A 24,963-nucleotide genomic window follows, 5' to 3' on the forward strand; every position below is an offset into this window, starting at 1 on the left:
ACTGCTAAACATTAGGGCCCCTTACCAGTTAGTTGCAGAGTCTCCTTCCCATATTGCATATTTGAATGTGGAGGTTCAGTTCAGTATGAATACAGTACCATACATAAACATGATATACACTCTCTTTTAGTGTTTTGGGACTCTCTGTGCTCATTGGTTGAACTCTACTGCTTCCAACCAATTAGCAGGGAGGTGATCAGATGGGAATATGATTGGCCGTTAGCCTGGACTGTGGGAACAGAAGGTAGGTAAGAAGCAGGGCTATTAAGGTGACTAAACTTCTAAAAACCAGAGGCCTTAGGGGGTGTTCGCAGTAGTTCAAGAACAACATAGGAAGGGCAGCCGCTTGTCCAGCCTTGCATTCATGTATTTCCAACTATTTCTATTCTTTTAACCATAAACTGTCATTAACTGACATCTCTGGTGATCATTAATGGCTGGGCCATTGCAGATCTGTGCTGTTGCTTTATATTGGGGCATTCTTGGATAGAACACGTCTCTCCTAGTCACATGACTGCTGAGTGAGCTAAGGCTACACCGATGTCCCTCAAATACAAGTTTGAACATTTTTAGGTTGCAACCTGCTTTATCCAGTCATTTCTGGCTTATTTCCATAATAACATGTGGCATGGCTGTATATCATGAGCCCAAAGGTCCCTGACTGTTTGGCCAATGAATTCTCAATGTATGTTGGGCTTAGGGCAGTGTGTGGATAGGATAAACTGTATACAATACGTATTGCCCAAAACAAGCACAGACCCCCAGCCAATATGCACAGGGGCAGCACGATTTGCAGTAAGGGCAGGGGAAATGCTGGTCATTCTTATCAAATATACTGAATACAATGTAGTATCAATGGCTGCACTATTTATTGTATTGTTATTCCTGTCTATTCTGTATTGTTTGACCTGCACATAGCTATGTATGCAAGTAGCGCTATACAAATAAAAATATAGATACATAACTAATGATAAACCTTAATGATAATGCAATACCAGAGAAGCTACAGGAGTGTATTGACTTATGTTAATGCAATGCCAACCTACTTGGCCCCAGGTACATATGTGCATAAAATAATGATATGCTATTGAACGAGGTGACACAGTCTTGTTGGTATTTCTCTGGATAAGGGATCCCCAACCTTTTTTTACTTGTGAGTCATACGCAGATGTAAAAAGTATTGGTGAGCCACACTAGCATGAAAAATGTTCTTTGGGGAGGCCAAATAAGCACTGCGATTGGCAATTTAGTAGCCACATGTGGACTGCTGATCTGAGGAGGCTCTGCTTGGAGTAAAACTGTGTCTCTGTGCTTCCAAAACTTGTCTCCAAGCCAGATATTTAAAAATGGCACCTACTTTGAGGCCACTGGGAGTGAGGGAGTGGTGAGCAACATGTTACTTACGAGTGACTGGTTGAGGATTACTGCTTTGGATCACAACTAGGATGTTTGGGAACTTGATGGACCATGTTGTACAGCAGAAAGTGGGTTAAGTGGTGTCCAATAAGCAGTATTCCAATTTATTACATAAATGGATTTGTTAGGGCAATGGTGCACTCAGAGGTTTGACTTTATATTTCCTTATTTTTACCATTGTCCTGTGCTCACAAATGCCAAAACAGTGATTCCTCATAGGGGGTCCACGGAACCACCACTAGAGCATTTCCGATCTATCACTATGGGAAATGGTAATGGTGAGAGACAGATATGGACATTAGACCACTGTTGCGTTCCACCTGATTACAAGCATCAGCCTAAAGGGTAACTAAACTCAAAATGAAGTACTTTGCCTGTTCCTCTGCTTAATGTCTTTTTCTGTGTGGGAAGTGCTATAACTGCTAATTGTGCAAGATCTATGTTATGTGTAATTTATCTTTAAAACACTGTTCCACTTTCAAGAAACCTAGGCACTTCACTTATGTGGAACTAACTTTCTCACAGGTTTTCAAAAACAACAATTACAAATAGTGAGAAGATAGGGGGCTATATCGCCTAGTACAAACATCATTTCTGTAAAAGTAAATACATCATACTTTATCTCAAGTATATTATTATTATTATCCATTATTTGTATATACAGATGACAGACCCCCTACACCTCACATATTAAGCATACCTTTTCAACAGTAGTCCAGACCACATGAACATTAGACAGATACCTTTACAACTGTCAGCAAAGGCATTTTTGAGGGAAACGGCCATTAAGCTTATGTATACCTGCTACAGAGTCCACAATATAGCTCCATAAATGATATCCACTTTGCATGAGAACATAAACAGAAGACGCCCGTAGCAATGAGTAAGTAGGAAGCCATTAATTGAATATGCAATGCTGTCAATAAATAACAATCTACACAGGGGGAATATTCAAGAGAATTCTCTATAAGTGTACATGCTATCCATAATGGCTAAACAGTTACATGTATAATGAATAAGTAGCTGCTTCATGTTCTTAGTGATGCCCATCCTCAACCAACCATTATAACCAGCATGGGAAAATGACTTTGTCTGAAGCAATGTAATTTCTTGCTGTAATGTAATATAATTAGAGGTGAGCAACGCTGTGTGACAGGTAACCATCTGGAGCACTGAAGGATGAGGCCGACTCATTTGCTTGGAGATTTCCCCACTCCCCAAGGAAGATGAGACAATGTGCTCCTAAAACCTATGTGAATATGGTAAAGCCAATGTTATGGGAGACCAGGTTTGGACTGGGATTCAAAATGGTCCCTGGCATTTCAAATACACAGAGGGCCAAATAGCCCTGCACCAGCCCCATAGTGACTGACTATGACTCCTTACAGCAGCCCCTCTGGCATTTGCCTGAATCCACAGATTGCCAATCACACTCACTTAGAGTACAAGGTAGTTAGGCTTATTTAGTAAGCAACAAAAAGTTTATTTGACACCTAGGTAATAGCCACTAGCCAAGGGGCCAGCAAAATAGACAGACTGCACTAAATAAAGAATGTTTTCAATATAGTTAGTCAGGCAAAAATGTAATCTATAAAGGCTGGAGTGGGCAGATGTCTAACATAATAGCCAGAACACTACTTCCTCCGTTACAGCTCTCTAAGCTGTTAGCAGTCAGTAACCAATCAGTGGCTCGAGGGAGGGCCATATGAGCCATAACTGCAGTTATTTTGCATTTGAATCAGGGCTCACAAACTAACTGAACAGTTATGTCCCACGTGGCCCCCCTAAAGTCACTGACTAACTTAGAGGTTAGGGAGCTGAAAGCGTAAAGTAGTGTTCTGGCTCACTCCAGCATTTATAGATCCTTTTTCTCTGTAATAATAAAAGAGAACCTATCTTTAGTACTTGATCCTAACTAAGATATAATGAAGGCAAAACCATCCTATTGGGTTTATTTAAAGTTTAAATTCTTTTTTAGTAGACTCAATGTCTACTTAAAGAGCCCCAGGTCCCAAGCATTCTGCATATCAGGACCCATACCTGTATATGAATGCATGTTGCATAGCTTAAATGATTACAAGCAATAGTAGCAGATTTGCTGAATAGGATATGGTTTATAGATGGGCTAAGACACATGCAAAACACAGACACCCAGATGCATACTCCTGATGCACTTCAAAATATACAACAGTGCGAGGGTTATGAGATTTATTATATACTGGGCTAACAGCATGCACTTAGTGTTGGAGTATACCGTATGTGTATAGGAGGGATGGGAAGAGATGTAGGGGTCTGTCTGGAGGAGTGTGTAAATAATGTGTGTGCGTAATGTGCTGAAGGGGAGACTCCTTTATCTGTTATATCTCCCTCATACTGCGTCTCTATGTATCTATTAAACTTATTCTATTGAATAATCTGATTACACTCAATGGACTATACAGCGTCTATAATAATTAGTCATCAGTCATTAACTAAACATAATTATTAGAATATAAAAACTCTATGTCTCTAGCAGCGGCGATCATTGACTCTAAAAATTTAAATTTCATATGAGATTTGCCTAGACTAGTGCTGTCCAACTTCTGTGCTACCGAGGGACGGAATTTTTCTGGCCTACATGGTGGAGGGACGATAATGGAAGCCAGTTTTGACCACTCCCCTTTTTTAAATTGCACCCACTTCAGACCACACCCATGTTATCGCAAGAGCTTTTAAGAGCATACCCACATTAAAGGAACAGTAACACAAAAAAATGAAAGAGCTTTAAAGTAATACAAATATAATGCACTGTTGCCCTGCACTGGTAAAACTGGTGTGTTTGCTACAGTAACACTACTATAATTTATATAATAAGCTGCTGTGTAGCCATGGGGGCAGCCATTCAAGCTGGAAAAAAGGAGAAAAGGCGCAGGTTACATAGCAGATAACAGATAAGTCCTGTAGAATACAATAGTGTTTTATCTGTTATCTGCTATGTGCCTGTGCCTTTTCTCCTTTGAATGGCTGCCCCCATGGCTACATAGCAGCTTATTTATATAAATTATAGTAGACTTTCTGAAGTAAACACACAACTTTTACCAGTGCAGGGCAGCAGCACATTATATTTTAGTTACTTTTATACACTTTCATTTTTTGGTGTTACTGTTCCTTTAATGGTGGTAGCGCAGCAAAAACCCAAATGGTTGGTGCTCACTGTAGGGATATCCCCCTTCATTCATATGTGAAAGAATTATATTAGGTCATATTAAGACATACCCTTAAATCCATATGGCTCCTCTTCCCCTGTGGGTAGCACAGCAACCCCATCACATAATTACACACCTTAGGGATGCAGAGTATGGCACACACAGGCAGCATAGGGCAGGCATAGTATGGCACACACAGGCAGCATAGGGCAGGCAGAGTATGGTACACACAGGCAGCATAGGGCAGGCAAAGTATGGTACATGTAGGCACAATAAGGCAGTACATACAGTGATACAATGCCACTCACAGCAAACAGACAGGTGGGGGGGCCCACAAGGGGGCAGCCACGGGCCGGATGCAGCCCTTGGGCCACCAGTTGGACAGCACTGTCCTAGACAGAGGGAGGTGCAAACTTGGCTGACTGTCATGGACATAGTGTGACCATTCAGAGTAACATTTGTATATAGCAGCACCATTTATAAATGGGGTGAATGGGAGATAACAACTATAGCAGAAAAACATGCTCCAAACTGCCCTTACCACACCCACACATGCCCAGTCTGCCAGAGATCACCACCACATCCATAGATCCCTTCTCCCTGGCATTAATGAGCATTTATCTGACCCTTGGGGACCATTTCTCGGATTAAAATAAATACCTTAAACCATCTGGATAAGGATAATGGCACAAGGAACATTTTATTGCCCGTGCTTAATTTCCCTTAAGTTCCCTTCCCGCAGGCACCAATGTAAATCACTGATGGGAAAACAAATGCATTGCCTCTTCTATGGGGTACTTTGGGCTACTACATGCATAATGTATGTTTTCCCACCGGCAATTTACATTAGTGCAGGTGGGAAGGGAACTACCGACATTTGTCACCTGCACTGGAGGAGATTAAGCTCCGGCAACAAAACGTTCCTTGTGCCTTTACCCTTATCCAGATGGTTCAAACGATTTATTTTAATCCCAAAAATGTTCCTCAAGGCTCAGATAAATTCCTTGCCTACACTGATCAGCCAAACTCTTCCCTAAACTTTTTGTGGGACAACTCTTCTGTGGTGGTTGAAACTGGCCTTCTTGAACAGGAACTGGAGCATCAATAATTTAGCATACTATAATAACTAATTGGAGTGTGTGACCTAGTGGCTTTGGTGATGTCCTTGTTGGCTGGAGAGTAAATGGAATACTGCATTGCAAGGCCAACCTTTGAGCATAAAGTTTGAGCATAAAGTTTATGAAGAGATACCATAAAGCTACACCAGTCCCAACTTTCCCCCGTACTAAGCACAATTCAGTAGAGCTTGCCTTTACAATACATAGGGACTTTGCCCCTACACCCAACCTTCTCCCTGTGAAGCACTCCTTTCATGGTAGCCCCATAGTGCCCTCCTGTTGTAGCCATAGGCTAAATGAGGATAGGGAGCAGTGCCAAACAGGCTGTGGATGGTGTCGGACTGGCCCACCAGGATACCAGGAAAACTCCCGGTGGGCCCAGGTGTCAGTGGGCCCTCCTGCTCCTGACCATTTGGCCTGCTTCATGGTCATTCCCTATTTGTGAATGGGAATGAAGAGGAGAATTAGATGGAAGGATAGATACTAGCATGTAAATAAAAGAGACTAGGAGAATAAAGAGGAAAAAAGAGGAAAGGAGAAAAAATAGTTTGGAGAGTGGGCCTAGGGTCTAAGGGTTTCTGGTTGGCTCTAGGGTCCCAGACCGACACTGGTTGTGGAGCAATCAGATAAGAGTGCGGCCCAACAAGGACCACCTCTTGCTTGAATCCCACTACTTGGAGGCAACACAACAAGTGTCACTAGGATCCCAGTCTCTTCCTATAGAATTTGGGAGTGGCTACGGTTTGTCCATGACAGAAATAAATTATCAGAAAGTTGTGTAATACAGTAGGGATTTAGGGTAAATTCCCAGCATATTGCAGATTGTATTGAGCACATCATTGCTTAAACTATAGCACCGGCCCATATTCTCTTCGCTGTGGAGTTTAAATTCCAATGAATACTCAGCGGTTTCTAACGTTGAACTCTGGACTTAAAATTGCTTCGTCTTATTTTAAACACTGCCGAGCCCGGTCACGCAGAACTAAGTGTCCTATTTTTTTCATTGTGACGCCATCCAAATGTTTTGTAATAAATCCTTAAGGTTTTCTACCTATATGTACATTGCAATGGGTCCCCTGTATCACCTAGTATTCCCTTCCATTGTGAATACTCACTATACTTCCAGAATACTTTCTATGCTTCTTTTCATTTATCAGTGTTTCACTTCTGTCACTAGACAGGAACTCCATTGTAGCACCATTCTGTTTAAATGGGGGGGATTTTTTATTATCTATCATTTTATGCCGAACTCTTGGAGCTCTAAACTGCTGAGATGATAAATCTCCCCATGTTCCATTACCCTAAAAAGTTAAATGAATAGCAGCAAAATTGGATTACAAATTCTGTGTAGGTCACTCACTTTTATTAGCTCAGCAGCAATTGTCTTACAGATAAGTCATCAGAGCTTCTGGGAAGCACCACAGAACCAACAAGAGTCAGTACCATTGTTAGATGCTGATTAAAGGACAATGCAAGCTCAAATCATGGCCGGGAGGGACACTAAATGACTAAACTGGGACCCTAGGCTTCTCCTGGTTCTGCCCCCAATAAGGGGTAATTATATCATAGCCGGGATTAAGTACAGGTACTGTTTTATTATTACAGAGAAAAGGGAATCATTTAACCATTAAATAAACCCAATAGGGCTGTTCTGCCCCCAATAAGGGGTAATTATATCATAGCCGGGATTAAGTACAGGTACTGTTTTATTATTACAGAGAAAAGGGAATCATTTAACCATTAAATAAACCCAATAGGACTGTTCTGCCCCCAATAAGGGGTAATTATATCTTAGTTGGGATCAAGTACAGGTACTGTTTTATTATTACAGAGAAAAGGGAATCATTTAACCATTAAATAAACCCAATAGGGCTGTTCTGCCCCCAATAAGGGGTAATTATATCTTAGTTGGGATCAAGTACAGGTACTGTTTTATTATTACAGAGAAAAGGGAATCATTTAACCATTAAATAAACCCAATAGGGCTGTTCTGCCCCCAATAAGGGGTAATTATATCTTAGTTGGGATCAAGTACAGGTACTGTTTTATTATTACAGAGAAAAGGGAATCATTTAACCATTAAATAAACCCAATAGGGCTGTTCTGCCCCCAATAAGGGGTAATTATATCTTAGTTGGGATCAAGTACAGATACTGTTTTATTATTACAGAGAAAAGGGAATCATTTAACCATTAAATAAACCCAATAGGACTGTTCTGCCCCAATAAGGGGTAATTATATCTTAGTTGGGATCAAGTACAGATACTGTTTTATTATTACAGAGAAAAGGGAATCATTTAACCATTAAATAAACCCAATAGGGCTGTTCTGCCCCCAATAAGGGGTAATTATATCTTAGTTGGGATCAAGTACAGATACTGTTTTATTATTACAGAGAAAAGGGAATCATTTAACCATTAAATAAACCCAATAGGACTGTTCTGCCCCAATAAGGGGTAATTATATCTTAGTTGGGATCAAGTACAGATACTGTTTTATTATTACAGAGAAAAGGGAATCATTTAACCATTAAATAAACCCAATAGGGCTGTTCTGCCCCAATAAGGGGTAATTATATCTTAGTTGGGATCAAGTACAGGTACTGTTTTATTATTACAGAGACAAAGGAATTCATTTGTAAAAAATGGAATTATTTGATTGAAATGGATTCTGTTGGTGATGGCCTTTCCATTATTCAGAGCTTTATGGATAATGGCTTTCCAGATAACGGATCCCATACCTGTACTGCCTTGCTTTGCCCTGGTAATAAAACTATGCCTTATTCAAAGACATTAAGAAAATAATTTATACAGCTATACACTTAAAAATGTCTTGTACTTATGATTTAGTATTATATCACATTCAATAACTATATATTATGTAATGCTTTGTGACTTAAAATATACATGTAGAATAAACATTTTAGCATAGACTGATTGACAGATGGGCAGGCAGATATAGATAGATAGATACATGATAGAGATAGATGCAACTTGTAGATAGAAAGAGAGAAAGAGATAGAGAGAGAGAGATAGATAGATATATGATAGAGATAGATGCAACTTGTAGATGATAGATAGATAGATAGATAGATGCAACTTGTAGAAAGACAGAGAGAGAGAGAGAGAGAGAGAGAGAGAGAGAGAGATAGATAGATAGATAGATAGATAGATAGATAGATAGATAGATGCAACTTGTAGAAAGACAGAGAGAGAGAGAGAGAGAGAGATAGATAGACGATAGATAGATAGATAGATAGATAGATAGATAGATAGATAGATAGATGATAGATAGATAGATAAATAGATAGTTAGATAGATAGATGCAACTTGTAGATAGAGAGAGAGAATGATAGATAGATAAATAGATATAGATGCAACTTAGATAGATAGATAGATAGATAAATAGATAGTTAGATAGATAGTTAGATAGATAGATAGTTAGATAGATAGATAGTTAGATAGATAGATAGATAGATGCAACTTGTAGATAGAGAGAGAGAATGATAGATAGATAGATAGATAGATAGATAGATAGATAGAGAGAGATAGATGCAAATTGTAGAGAGATAAATAGCTAAATAGATACCGAGCTTTTATACTAATAATTATGATGATACAAATATATATATATAAATACATATTGGGAATCTATAGGATTGCTGCTTTCCATGCTATAAAGAATTATTGAATGAGATTTGGTTCTTCATATGAATTCTCAAGACTGTGCAGTCAAAGAAGTATAAGACTTGAAGAGCCACTGGGGGTCCAGTAATACTGGGCTAATATTTGTGTGACCCTATTATCTAGAGTGAAGTGCAAACAAGAACTAGATGCCTATCCGAGAGCAGTAGGAATTTACTATATACAGATTATTGAAACACCCAGGCAGGTTTGTCCGTATACCTGTTAAAATTCTGCTGAAATCAATAATACAGAGAGCATGGAATGAGTCCTTCTGCATGTCAGTCGCTTCAGACGTTCAATCCCCCCCTGCTGCCAGAACATTTATGTGCTCTGACCGGGACTGGGTTTAGTATTAAAAAAACCCAAACTAAGTTTCTATCATCTATCTATCTATCTATCTATCTATCTATCTATCATCTATCTATCTATCTATCTATCTATCTATCATCTATCTATCTATCTATCTATCTATCTATCTATCATCTATCTATCTATCTATTCTATCCTATCTATCTATCATCTATCTACTACTATCTATCTATCTATCTATCTATCTATCTATCTATCTATCTATCTATCTATCTATCTATCTATCTATCTATCTATCTATCTATCTATCTATCTATCTATCTATCTATCTATCTATCTATCTATCTATCTATCTATCTATCTATCTATCTATCTATCTATCTATCTATCTATCTATCTATCTATCTATCTATCTATCTATCTATCTATCTATCTATCTATCTATCTATCTATCTATCTATCTATCTATCTATCTATCTATCTATCTATCTATCTATCTATATATCTAGCTAGCTATCTATCATCTCTCTCGCTCTCTCTATCTATCTATCTATCTATCTATCTATCTATCTATCTATCTATCTATCTATCTATCTATCATCTATTATCTCTCTCTCTATCTAATCTATCCAGCCATATACCTAAATGGAAATGGAGAATTTAAGACTAAAAAGTTATTAATCTCTCTCTGTTATATATAAAAATTGTACATTCTGTATCATCCAGCTCTTTATGGAGAACAGACCAGGGATGATACGCTCATTACAATATATTGACATTTTTACAGATTAACAAAAAAGTAAGTGAATTAAAACAAATTCATGTATATTCTCTCATTATATTCTAACATTAGGATACCTAAACTGAGTATATTTGACATTTGTCAGCTTTTATGAGGTTTTATTGCATGTGAAACATCCTTCTCATGTTTTATCCCCGTATTATCCATATACGCCAATGAATTTCCTAAATAATATAAACACAATTTTTTTCATGCAGTTTAATCGAGCCCTTTGGTCATTGAATATATCCATTTGTACATTTGCTACCTTGATTGTCTTCATTCTGTTGTCCCCATAATTCAAGAACAAATGTGTCAGTTATTTCTATTTTTAATATTTAGTATTTAAAAATACACTAGAAATATTTAGTGTTTTAAAAAAAACTATAAACTGGAAATTAAACATCCCATTTTATTTTATGCTTATTTTTTACATGCTTAATATAATGTATGAAATATAATAATACAATTATATGTAATAAAAATTATGAATGTATTAAATATAATATTAGTAGTAGAATGCGCAATAATAATAATAATAATACATTAGTACGTTTAAAATTAACTATAATAAAAATGCATACAGCTACATATTTACATATTACAAATTTATTTATTACTTTATTTATTTTTGCAATAATAAAGATAATAATTATTGTAAATAATAATCATGTATATCATAAATAATAATACAGCAATAATAATAATAATAATAATAATAATAATAATAATAATTTGCATACACATTTCAATTCATATATTATTTGTAATAATAATAATAATAATAATAATAATAATAATAATAATAATAATTGGTATGCCAATTATTATTCACCTATTAATGTATTATTTTTATTCGTATAATTTTTTATAAAAAAACATAATAAATTGTATACCAATTATTATTCACATATTAATGTATTATTTTATTAGTATTTCTATGAATAATAATAATAATAATAATAATAATAATAATAATAATAATAATAATAATAATAATAATAATAATAATAATAATAATAATAATAATAATAATAATAATAATAATAATAATACATTGTATACAATTATTATTCACATATTAATTTATAATTTATAGCAGTATTATTTTTATGGCTAATAATGATAGTTATATAAATGCTTTGACATGTACATATCACAAAGTATATATTTATATATTATACCTTTTTTCCTTGGTATCAGAAGCCGCTCACATCTACCTGCCCAGATTTAAGCGCAGTCATTAATATTCCAGCTTTATTAGAAATCTAACAGGTTTCCCTTGGGAATGAATTTGGGAGACACACATGGCAGAGCGGGGACACTTTTGCTGGTACCTTGCTGACCCCTGATACACAACTGACTTATGGCTACAGGGAGCCAGGGCAGAACAATCACTCTTAGTTGTTGAATCATAACAAAGAGAGCAGAGATAAACACTTTCTCATTTTTTTAGAGTGTGTTGTTCAGGAGCTTTATTAAAAAGTTTTTTTTGGGGGGGTGGGTGATGAGGGGAAAGGGGAGTGGAGGTAGTCGTACATGCCTACTAAATCAGTAGGGGTGGTGGGGGGGAGGAGGGAGAGTGTATAAAAGAAAGGGCAGGCTCCCTCCTCAGCCTGTCTCCCAAGGACTGGAGCAGCTAACAACATTATCCTGGCTTGGTGAGACGGACTTACAGACATCCTATCACCCTCCTCCTTCTCACTCTCTCACAAATCAATCCTAGTAACGTGCACTCTGCCCAAAACTGCCAACGTGAAAAAAAAAAGAGAAAAAAAAAAAACAAAATTACCAAACCTTCTTTTTTTTGTTTTATTGGAAAAAAAAAAAAAAAGCACATTAGCGAGAGAAAGCTGAATCATTGAATCCCAGAGGAGCTGCCAACACATTTACAGAAAATAAAAGAAATGGAACAGCTTAGTTGCAAACACAGAAGTAGCAGCGTGGATGCAGAAGGCCAGCTCTGCAGGCAAGCGGAGAGCAGGAGTACCCAGGTAACCAACTCCAGTAGGATTGTGCATAGGGGGTTCACTCTGGAATATGGATATGCATTAGCTGCTATTGTTTTGGTAGCTGCTACTTGTAACATACCTTCTGGGCGTGCAGAGACGGCGCTCTTGTACTTGACTTACAGTTGTCTCTGCCAATACCTTGGCATGGGACAGGTTTAAAGCAAATGTACAATGTGCTTGTTCTGTGCCAGGCTGTGACAATTATTATATGGGGTTTCTAGGAAACAACAAGGGCAGAACAAGGCAGAAATGGGTCAGGTTGGAGATGCCAAGTGACAGGGAATAGATAATTGATAATGATTACATGTCTTATCCCTTAAATGCCGATATCCCTGCTCTCAGCTGATGCTCTCAGGGAGGCAGAAATGAAGAGCAACTTTGCGTGTTGATTTGTTGCCTATGGCTAATGGCTGTTTATATGCCTGTTGGGATTGGTGCAAAACATAGCGGAGCTAGCTACCCTCAAAGAGAGTAAGGCAGCGCCAGCCAATAGCAGGACAGCCATTGATAATGAGGCGTTCAGACCTATGATGCTGAATAGAAAAGTACCCCAAGGAAGCAATTTATGTTGTTATGAGTGTCTTTGTACCACCACTGGCTTGGTTCTTGCTGTTAACCATTACAGAGAGATCATAGCCATAGGAAAGGGTTAAACTTGCCGCTTTGTGATTGTTTTTTTCAATCCATGCATAGACACAGCTGCTACCAAAAGGTGACTTTATATACTGGGATCTGGTGGGGCAAGTTTGTACCTCTTTCTGATATGTTTGCTGGTCAGCAGCGTAATTAATGGCTAGCTCTTTGTTTAAAGTAACAATGCCTTAGTTTGCTCCTGGCCATGGTGCTGCTCAATCCCCATGTTGCAGAAAGATGTTTGTAGATGATAAAACTTGCTCGGCCGCTGCGGGGTACAGTATTAAGGGAAATAAGCTGCCAAAATGCGATTGTATAGAAATTCTTTCATTTTGCCACTAGAGGGCGTCAGAGTAACAGGCATTTTACAAATCATATTGTTGTGGTTACTTTAGTAAAACACATTTATATTTTCAAGGGGCAAACATTTCCTAAATTTCTATTTTTTTTGGAAGCTGTATAAAAATCCATAACTAGATTCATAGTTTTCGACACATAGATGTTACATATATATATTTTGTGACCAGGGTTAGTGCCTATAATTAAGCAGCGTGCAAGCTTCTAGTGTTGTTATTGCTGATCTGACTTTCTGTGCTTGGATATAAGAGTCTGGGCATTTAGAATGAATGGCAACCTGTTTGTGGTTGCAGGTAATTGCATTGATCGTTGAAGGTTTGGCATTTTCAGCCTGTCAGTGGTTAGGGAGCTAGTTCTATAGAAGTCCATAGAGGAACCCACATTCCCTGCGTTAAGTTGGCACGCCCCCCCCAAACTAATAAATCAACATCTCTTGATCTCTACAGTTAAAAGACTTAAGACTAATGGAGCTACTTAATAATAAACAGCACTTGGATTTGTGTTTATGTCTGAAGCAAGACCACAAACCATTCCGACACACAACAACCATTATATAGGTTATTTAGATGCATTTAATACATTCCTCCCTTATTATACTGGTAGGCTTTGGAGGCTAGGGCTTCCAGCCTACCAATAACAGTAATATCTATAGGCAGGTATGCGTATAGATATGGCCACCCCACCTTATCCCCTACAAATGAACCTCTGCTTTAGCTCAGTCTGAGCCCCCTGAGGCTGTGTGTAACCTGAACTGTGGCTGATCTGGGAGCCTGTGTATGTGTGTGTGTGTGTGTATCCAGGGCCCCTCGGCTAAATCATTTCTAGGAAAATGCTTGTTTTCCCCTGTCCTTTGAAGTGCGGCTTTGTATAATGTTTCAAGCCCTTGTGACGTTGCTCACAGAGAATGCTTGTTCGAGTTCAGTGTCACCGATAAAGCGTGCACTCACTGCTTCTACTAACTGCTGACTCAAGATTCTGAGTAGGGAAAAGTCTTCTTCCCACACAGAGAAGAAACACATGGCACAGATATGTGGTGCATGGGGGCTAATTCCTGCACACTGGAAGCTTTTAACCCCCTTAGCTGCCAGTTAGTCTTGCAGCAATGCAACCTGTTGGGTGCAACCCCTCCCAATAGCACCTAAAAGGTTAAAAGGGGAAAGAAGAAGGGTGGGGTAGGGTGGTGGTGGTGGGGGGGGGGGTTGGTTAGTTCAAATCATTTTTGAACGCAGCCTGGGAAATGTTTGAAAATTCAAACCAGGGAATAATTCAACCCCCATTATCTTCTGTTTTTGTATAGTGTGTAGGTGGTCTTCCAGGGGGATAGGACAGTAATGAAACATTTTAGCATGAGAAGATATAATGTTACCCAAATTCTGCACTTAAGTAGCTGCTCGGAGAAAAAAAAAGAGTGTTTTACATAAAACACCTGTGGGGGCAGCGATAACGACAGGGGCCCTGGAGGCTGTGGCCCCTCCATTTAAACAAATTATCTCTAAATTTCATAAGTGGGGGGGCTACAGGTTTTCTATCTATGATCTATGTATTGAAAAATATTTTTTTCCCCAGTCTTTTGTACATTGCCAATTTAAGTTGCGCTTTTCCATAATTATGTGACATCATATGTCTGCTTGGTCTGTGATGTCATACAGAGAAGTCTATGGAGCAAGTTTCTTGAAAATCCTCTGTAGGGCCAAATATGCATACAAAAGCCCATACCTGAGATATATATCTTTTTCAATCCTTTCTTTACCCAATCAGAATAAAGACTTTGGCTACTTTGCCAAAGGGATTGAATTTCTGCTGCAATAGGGACTGCTGAGCCCAGATTCCTGCAAATTCCCATGACTGTCATCTGTAATGGAGAAGTAGTAGGTACTGACATTTGCTTTGTGGAATGTGGGGCCAGATGGTTGCATAAGCGAAGTCATGACCAACCGTTAGGCAGCTTTTCTAGCATGGCAATGGGAAACCAAGTTGTCTCCGCCTGCCTAAGGGCCACTCTTCACCAAAGCTACATGCTATACAGACCAAGCTCAGGTTTTGTCTATTGTTTTCTATGCCTGTGTTAAGGCAAAATCTTTCCTTGAAACACAATGATTATATGTGTCTGCTGGTTGGACTGTGATGTTATACAAAGAAGTCTAAGGAGCCCTTGAGTGCATGGTGGCCTCCAACTGGATTAAAGTGACTGATAAAACTGCCAACTCAGCAGCATCAGACAGAGTTAGCAGCTTGTTGGCCTGTGTATGGGGCGCTTGATGGCCTACATGACCAGTATGTGGCATAAAATCAGCCAGATATCTATTGGGCAGGTAACCCAATCCTGTTGGGCAAAGACCACATCAGCAGTAGATGTGGTTTCCTGACTGGTCTCTTTAGGGCCACTGTATCTTCTGACTATTGTCCTGGGGGCCAAACAATGCCCTTTAGGCAAACTATTGATTAAAATAGTGTCCAACTGGGGTGTCTGGGACCCACCGGGGCTGCAACATCAAGGGTCTCTCTCCTGGCATCCACCCCCCTCCCCTGCCTGCACTTTGCTGCATACTCTTTACCTCCTTCCTCCTCCTTAACATGGGGCTGGGAATGGATGAGGGATCACTCATAGCATCTAGGTTGGCCTATAAAATCCTGCTGGCCAGGTTCAACCCTGGCTTAAAAGCAGTTTGAGATTAGATGTCTGCGATAAATCTCATCTACTACGGGCAACTAATCTCACGAAAAATGCTTTCCCACTGGCCAACACTGCAATTGCCAGTGGGGAAACAAACACTTGGCTTCAGTTTTCCGAAGTCGTCTGCGAGGAAACTTCAGGCAACGTCACGCCGTATGGGTTTCCCCGCCAGCAATTTCAATGTTAGCCAGTGGGAAGTGCCATCACCCTAAAGCTCTGCTCATTAGCGGCTCTTTTATTAATGACTTTATCAATGAAATCATCAAAATCACTGGGCAAACATGTGATACCTGTTAATCTTCTAGTAATCATTTCCCTTGGAGCAAAGCAGTGATTTGTTGCAGACATATAGGAGTATTAGCCCAGCCTGCCCAAAAGCAGCATATATCTTGCTTCTGTTCTATAAATACGCCGACTCCTTCACCTAAATATTCCTGATCCTGAGTTGCTTTTTAAATACCCCCTGACTCATGTACTTTCAGGATCCTTTTCTTTGCACATGATCAGGGTCTGATGTGCTTCCGTACGTCAAGGGCTGAGTACAGTAGGGAAAAATAGTACTCTGACATCACGCTTCCAAGGTGGAAACCCTTGGCGAACGTCTGACATGAATTTGTAGAACTGTCACATCGGGCAGGAAGCTTGGCCGAGGCTGCTGGGAGTTTTTAGCTGTGCGCCAGTTGGAGTGCCAAACGTTCCCTAGCCATGAGCTGCAGGGGGAAGCGTAATGTTACATGATGCATCGTTTCTTATGCAATCTACTCAGCAGTTTCTGAGTGTTCCCCCCCCCCCTCTGTTGCTTTCATGACCCTTTGCACCAGATCAGGGCAAAACAATATGCAGAATGTATTTTCAAAAACAAGAACAGCCAAGGGAGCTTCTTTCTAAGGGATTAAAGGACAAGTAAACCCTCACGCTTTAGAGCTCTTTTAGATTTTAATAATTTGCTGCTGTAAACTGCATTGCCACTTTGCCTTGAATCATACGGAAGCCCGTGGTGGGGAGCAGGAGTGTGCATGGGGGACGCACGCAGGGAGGGAGGTAAATGGACAGTGGTGGGGGCTGGATTAGGGATAGGCAGAAAGAAGTGGTACATGCCTAGTGCCCCCCGCCATTGCACCCTAGGCACATGCCTCCTTTGCCTATCACTAGGTCCAGCCCTGTTGCCCACATTGACGTAGGCAGTTTTGCAGTTCCAGTATAGTTTGTACCTAGTGGTACGTGCAAAATGGCAACTATTAGAAGTATACGTATACTGGAATTCTGGAAAAATATATGTCCTATTGCATGGATTTATATTATAAAAGGCAATACGTTTGCCCAGGAGCAGTAACCCATAGCAACCAATCAGCAGGATGCATTTACTGGTCATCTGTTAAAAAAATGCAATCATCTTATTTGTTGCTATGGGTTACTGCTCCTGGGCAAACTTAGTGCCTGATAGTACATATAAAAGGCCCTAAAGGCACTGGTCAGTCGCTCAGCATCAGAACCCAGAGACTGGAGCTGTGGGACAGACTGACATTGACATTTATATTGAGTCTTAATTGATTAAAAACTGTGTTGGAATAAGTACATTTCCCTAAAAACGCTCTCCTGAATCCAGAATCATTTATTGCTCCAAATTTTCAGGGTCCTTAAACCCAAACTTGGCTCCACTCCAACATTATAAACATGTTGTGTGCATCATTTTACATCTAGTGCAAAGGGATACAGAGATCATTTAGAAGCAATTGGGGGGAAAACAGGACAAGGGGATAGATACTATACTGGGAAACAAAGGGGAAGGAGGAAATTAAAAGCAAAAAAAAAAAAAAGAGAAAGAAAAAAAGCCTCTCCATCATATTAAAGTCCCGGAGGGGAGAATATTCAGGCAAAACAAGTGAGAATGGCCAGAAACGCAGAGTTAATGGCTGGCGTAAGGCCAACTGAAAAAGTCTGTTGTTTGCTGGTTTGATTCTGTTTTTCTTCCTCTTTCTCTCCCAGTTGCTTTCTCTCGGCAGTAATTGTTTGAAGAAGCAGGGACAGAGCAGAGTTGGAAAGGCTTCTGCATTGTTGAGCAACAGGGAATAGGGGGCAAATGAGGGAACTTTAACATGCAGGAGTCGCGGCAAACGAGCAGATGTTGCTGCCTTTTCCCATTTCCCCGCTTCTACACCTTTAACTTCTCCCTCTCCCCTGTTTAATTGTGCATTTGAAACAAAACACAGACACAGGCTTATTTGTGCTGGAGCGAGAGACTTGGGATAGGGGCAGGGTGGGGGGACCATTGGGAAGAATGAGGTTGACATGTGCGTAATTTGTCAGCTAAATTCTGTCAGACCGGTTGCCGATATCAAGTATGGAAGGCAATTTGGTGACAATTTGTGTCATAAACTTCTTCCTTGTGCCAGACAGTCAGCTAATGGCAATGGCCGGCTTTTGGCTGCCTGGTTATATGAAAGGGGAGGGTTACCTTGTACTATGATCTTCTAAGGGATCTTTTAAGGCAGTTTGCAGTTGATTTTTTACTTTTTTATTCTTTCATGTTTTTACATTATTTAATGGCATAATAGCCTCTGGGAAGGGACTGTGGCTGTGGGATAGCAGGTATAGTAGGGAGAGATGGTGCCTATAGTAGCAGTGGGGGGATAATAGCCTCTGGGAAGGGACTGGGGCTGTGGGATAGCAGGTATAGTAGGGAGAGATGGTGCCTATAGTAGCAGTGGGGGGATAATAGCCTCTGGGAAGGGACTGGGGCTGTGGGATAGCAGGTATAGTAGGGAGAGATGGTGCCTATAGTAGCAGTGGGGGGATAATAGCCTCTGGGAAGGGACTGGGGCTGTGGGATAGCAGGTATAGTAGGGAGACATGGTGCCTATAGTAGCTGTGGGGGGATAATAGCCTCTGGGAAGGGACTGGGGCTGTGGGATAGCAGGTATAGTAGGGAGAGATGGTGCCTATAGTAGCAGTGGGGATAATAGCCTCTGGGAAGGGACTGGGGCTGTGGGATAGCAGGTATAGTAGGGAGAGATGGTGCCTATAGTAGCAGTGGGGATAATAGCCTCTGGGAAGGGACTGGGGCTGTGGGATAGCAGGTATAGTAGGGAGAGATGGTGCCTATAGTAGCAGTGGGGATAATAGCCTCTGGGAAGGGACTGGGGCTGTGGGATAGCAGGTATAGTAGGGAGAGATGGTGCCTATAGTAGCAGTGGGGATAATAGCCTCTGGGAAGGGACAGGTGCTGTTTTATAGAAGGAGGAGGTATCTTTGCATTAGTTATGACTATAGAATGCCTTTAATCATGACAGTAATTAACAGATTTTAAGCCCTGTAAAGTGTTAAAAAAGAACAAAAAAGATGAGAGGCCCTTGTTTCATGGATTCTGGTAACCCCTGGCAGGGTATTTGGAGGCTGATTCTGAGCAAACATTTGAGATCAGATTGCTGGCTGCCTCAGCTCACCTCCCCTTCTGTACATCATGTACACTCTGCCCTAATGTACAGACAGACAGCAGGGGACAAGCTATAGGAGTATCACATATTTGGACTTGCTATAATAAAGCACCAGGGAACAGTGACCTGATTGGCCTTCTACAGGATTGTGACATCATAATGACTACAAATAAAATAATTGTTTATAGCCAAGCTCAGAGCAATAGGCAGAACTAAGCCCATATATATATATATATATATATATATATATATATATATATATATATATATATATGGAATAGTAGTGGTTACTAAACACTGCTACTCAAGCATCTCCCACTGACAAGCAAATTCACAAATATAGGGGCACTCTATTACACAGGATACCTAGAGCTACCAATCATCACTTAGCTTTCATTTGTTTAGTGCAACTTACATTTCCTATTGGTTGCTATGGAACTTGTCATATAATTTGACCTGGCAGCAGACGTAGGGCCATATGGCAAGTTCTTATGATTTTCATGCCCCTAGTGAAAGTATATTTCTTTAGCTTGATATCTTGATAATTCTTATACGTTAATGAGAATGGACGTTGATTGGTCGAGCATTTATTAAGGCTGTCAACACCCACATATATATACTGATGAAGCCTGTCATTGCCTTATAAAACTAATTATAATGGCAACCCCTCCCCATGAAGACCACCCAATGTGCAAGATTAGATGCTTATCTTTCCTGTTGGATTCTGGGTAGCTGTTATGAATTGATTGACGTCATGCAAAACAGCAGGGGGGAAACCAAGTTCAATGTCGCTGGCAGTCTAGACGTTAGGTATATCACTTAGCAATCTATAGTTGAACAGTTGGACTGGGCTTGGGGATCATATAGGGAACCAGAGCAGGTGTGGGTTACTATTAAAGCCAAAACTTGTTGCTCTAATGAGAATTAATTTCCTATTTTCTCTTCATGGAAGTATTAAGAGCTAAATGGATTTACTTACCCTTTGCTTTGTTTTCAAAGCTTCTATGAAGGTATTACTGTCTCAGCTTTCAACTTAACCACTGTCCCCCTGGGTGGCTGGGCACAAGTGTCCCATAAACATCCTATTGTGTTACACTGGACAAGACCATTAATAACTTGTAATAGCCTGTAAAGCCTCTATGAAAATGGTGGGTCTGTTGTGTTAATCAGTTGGAAAAGTTACAAGAACATCAATGTTTCCTATTATAGTCTATGGGAAGATGTGATTATTGGCTGACAATGTGTATGACTGAGTTTTGGCTGGGATTACGCGCACGTGCCATGCTTTGGCTATTATGGGAGGTTATTCCCTGCTGCTATCTCCTTTCCATGTAAAAGTGGCTGCAGTCAGAGCACGTGGAATATCCTGCCTGCCCGTCCCTTCGCTGATGATTTTAGTAGTGTCGTAGGGCTATTGAATCTCCAGGTGTGTACAGTAGCCCTGGAACAAAGGTTTTTTTTTTTTAGATTCTGCATTTAGTTGCCCTTACCTTACACTTACCAAGGTATGTAACCTGTTTTTATCAAAATAGGATTTAACATTAACGTCACGTCAAATTACGATATGACGAGGTCCCATTCATCGCTTATTGCATTTTAATGCATTGCCGAAGCTGATAGCTATTGTAGAAAAACACATCCTAAACAGAGCTATGTAATTAACAAAGAATTGACGTCAGTGGCTTTCCTCTGACTGACGTCCTCACGTATCCCAATGTTATTTTTTCCCTTCAGTGTGCTGCTTGCTATTAATCTCTAAGTGAACCTGATTTTTAATGTTAATAACCCTGTCAGGTGGTGATTTCACCCTTCTCCGAGCTGCTCCAGCCATTACTTACAGTCATGTACAAGTGGCGCCCATGAATGGCCACCCTAGTGTTGGCTGTATGGAGTACGGATAAGCACGGAGGCATGGACCCCTCCATACTTGCCAACGCTCCCTTTAAAAAGGGAGACAAATGCAATGAGCTGCTTTGCAATGTATGTGGTTATACAATGGGGACTCCTTTGTTGGCATGTATGCCCCTTTAAAACTAGATACTTGAGAGCAATAGGCAGTGCCCTAAAGGTAGGCTGTTCCTTACTATATGGGTAGTAGATCTCAAACTTCCTTTTGGTTTAATAGACATATGTAACAGTGTTCCTTCTAAGCTGTAAGAGGGAACATAGATGTAATTCTAGGTTGTAATGGTTATATGTGTCTAGGCCTGGTCTCATGTTCTTTAGATCCCGTTTGACTCCCATATAACCTTCAGGAACTCTTTCAGCACAAGTATTTTCTGAGTGTTAATCACATGACACCACAGACCATTGTTTTCCTCCTTTCCCTTTACTGACCATAGAATAATCAACTACAGCCTGGATTTCTTTAATGACCTGGTACTGGGAAAACACTTAAGGTGGCCAAACACGAGCAGATCCGCTCGCTTGGCGATGTCGCCAAGCGAGCGGATCTTCACCCGATATCCCCACCTACAGGTGGGCGATATCGGGGAGAATTTAGGTAAAAAAAAAATAATCCGATCGTTTGGCCCTGGGGCCAAATGATCGGATTATGTGGGCAGCAATGGGGCAGTCGGTTCAGGGACCGCATCAACGAGCCGATGCGGTCCCCGATCCGACCGGATTTTCTAACCTGGCCGATCGAGATCTGGCCAATTTCAGGCCAGATATCGGTCGGCCAGGCCGCTCTGCTCTCCCCATACACGGGCCGATTAGCTGCCGAATCGGTCCAAGGGACCGATATCGGCAGCTATAGTCGGCCCGTGTATGGGGACCTTTACAGTATACTCTATCATTGGCCAAGATTGTCATGGTTTAGCAACTAACAACAACCAATAGGCAGCTGGCTTTGTCTGCTTTCACTATTACAATTGGAATAATACAAATCAAACATCTGATTGAATATTCTGCAGATGAATGGACTCGTGGAAACCTGCGACTTGTAATGGATTATGAATAGGATAACCATTTTGTATGGCAGCCCTTGAGCTGTTGGTTCTCCTACTTAAATGAATAGGCATAAATATGCCTCCATGGGAATAAGCTCTGAGCCTTCTGCCAGATGAAAAACCTGGCTAACAACACAGAGCATTGCCCTGGCAGGCACAAGGGTGCCTTGTATTTAATGCTTGAAAGGAAAACTTTATGTGCAAGTAGGGTTACCCATTGCAAGTTCAAGGTGTCAACGGGTGCCTTCTTAGAGGGTGCCAATCCCTCCATCATAGAGCACTGGGCCTTATTAATTCTTGGGAAAGCAAGGGTGTGCCTAAGGTCCAGCAGGGCCTTATCTCTATGGTGCATATACGGTGCAACCCTATAGGGGGGCAATAAGCAGTTCAAAGTGCAAGAAACCTGCCCCGCCAATGAGCCCTAGTATGCTTTACTGAACATTTAGAAGCCTATAATGAACAAAACCCTTATTCATTAAGATTTCAAACAAACCACCGACAATTCCAAGTAGCCCGCATTAAACGATTCCATTTTCAGAAAAGTTTGATTGTGAAATTCTCCTATTTTTTTTTTTTTTTTTCTCGTTGTTGTTGCGTTGCAGATATTGATGTAAGGAAGTAATTTCAGGCCTTCTACCCCAGTGGGACAAGGTCCTGTTTATTTAAACCGGCAGTCACTCACTTCTTCTGCGAAACGGATAATTTTTCTAACTACTAAAAGGTGCACACTCCGTTGGAAGAGAAAGTACTCGTTAGCAGATGTGGCCGCGTACGAGAAAACATCTGCACGATGTCAACAGCCATTCCTGCTTTCCTATAAGGGCGCTCGATGGTTTTCTAGTTAAATAAAGAAAAAAAAACAAACAAACCCTTAACTGGGGGAAAAACCTTACAATTACTGTTTTTTTTTTAAACTTTACTTGACTAGCGGCCAACAGAACTTTGGTACCTTTGCAGTTCTTTGTCCTGTCAGCGATTTATGATGCCTGCCTTCAGATTTAGGATACTATGCTGTGTTTTCATATTTTATTTTTGTTATTTTTAATATCTGTATGATATGAATTTTCCAGTGACCGGTCATGGTAATTATTATTTCTCTCAATTTGGAAGTAGGATTAAGGTTACATATAGAGTCGCTTTCAAATATCCTTTTGCTGTTTAATTTTGAAGAGTGCTATATTCTAATTGGCTGTAGGTTGGCACCATCCAGGCCTGGACTGGTATTCTGTGGATTCTGGAAAATGCCAGAGGGACTGATAGAAGATGCCATAGACCTTTTTTACCCATGGGTCACATTCAAATAAAAAAGGCTTGGAGAGCAACACAAGCATAAAACATGTTCCTGTGGTGCCAAATACTGTTTGCCTATTTGCTAGCCCCTATGTGGACTGGAAGCCTATAGGATGTTCTGTTTTGCAATAAACCTGGTTTTTATGCAACCAAAACGTGCCTTCAAGCCAAGAATTAAAAAAATATGCACCTACTTTAGGGGCACCAGGAGCAACATCCAAGGGGTTGGAGAGCAACAAGTTGCTCACGGGCCACTGGTTGGGGATCACTGTCATAGACAGTCACTATTTATTGGGCTGATGGGGAGCTGTTTGGGCATCTGTGTACTTGAAATGCAAGGGCCTATTTTGAATCCCAGTCCAGGCTTGGCTCCACCCATAGCTACTGGCAGCTGGCCACACGCAGGCCAATAATTTAAATAGCAGGAGGTGCTTCAACCCCAGGGTACGTGACAAAAGTATAGAGGTAACATAGATAATATAGACACCAGTGACTCTAAATGCAAATAATGGCAAATTCCTAAAGTCTGCAAACAGAGCTGTCTTTAGGGAGTAGCAAACAGGGGCAGCAGCCTTTGGCCCACACTCAAGAACTAAAGAAAGGACCCTGAACTGATAACAACATGTGGAGCTTTTCCATAATGCAAAATCTCGTACCTGCCCCATTAGTGCATATAGCCCTTTTGTCTGCTAGATCAGGAGAGACTAAGTTTCTTATAGAGGAGAGACTAGGTTTCTTATAGAGGAGAGACTAGGTTTCTTATAGAGGAGAGACTAGGTTTCTTATAGAGGAGAGACTAGGTTTCTTATAGAGGAGAGACTAGGTTTCTTATAGAGGAGAGACTGGGTTTCTTATAGAGGAGAGACTGGGTTTCTTATAGAGGAGAGACTAGGTTTCTTATAGAGGAGAGACTGGGTTTCTTATAGGGGAGAGACTAAGTTTCTTATAGAGGAGAGACTGGGGTTCTTATAGGGGAGACACTAGGTTTCTTATAGAGGAGAGACTGGGTTTCTTATAGGGGAGAGACTAAGTTTCTTATAGAGGAGAGACTGGGTTTCTTATAGGGGAGAGACTAGGTTTCTTATAGAGGAGAGACTGGGGTTCTTATAGGGGAGAG

At 40.4% G+C, this 24,963-nt stretch overlaps 1 protein-coding gene across 3 annotated transcripts in view; it reads left to right on the top strand.

The window, feature by feature from the left end:
• The first annotated feature begins 211 nt into the window (after positions 1–211).
• Positions 212–24,963, top strand: part of igf2 (insulin like growth factor 2) — a 41,024-nt gene continuing 16,272 nt past the window's right edge. For 2 of the 3 annotated variants that reach the window (XM_012960554.3, XM_012960555.3), the window contains exon 1: positions 12,099–12,489. In XM_012960554.3, coding sequence (XP_012816008.1) covers positions 12,403–12,489 — 87 coding nt within the window. In that variant the 5' untranslated portion in view covers positions 12,099–12,402. Of the gene's footprint in view, positions 245–12,098; positions 12,490–24,963 lie in introns of those variants that run through there. The other variant, NM_001113672.1, reaches the window with a different exon arrangement.

The sequence above is a fragment of the Xenopus tropicalis genome, chromosome 4 (assembly GCF_000004195.4).
Source record: "Xenopus tropicalis strain Nigerian chromosome 4, UCB_Xtro_10.0, whole genome shotgun sequence".
NCBI classification, from domain to species: domain Eukaryota; kingdom Metazoa; phylum Chordata; class Amphibia; order Anura; family Pipidae; genus Xenopus; species Xenopus tropicalis.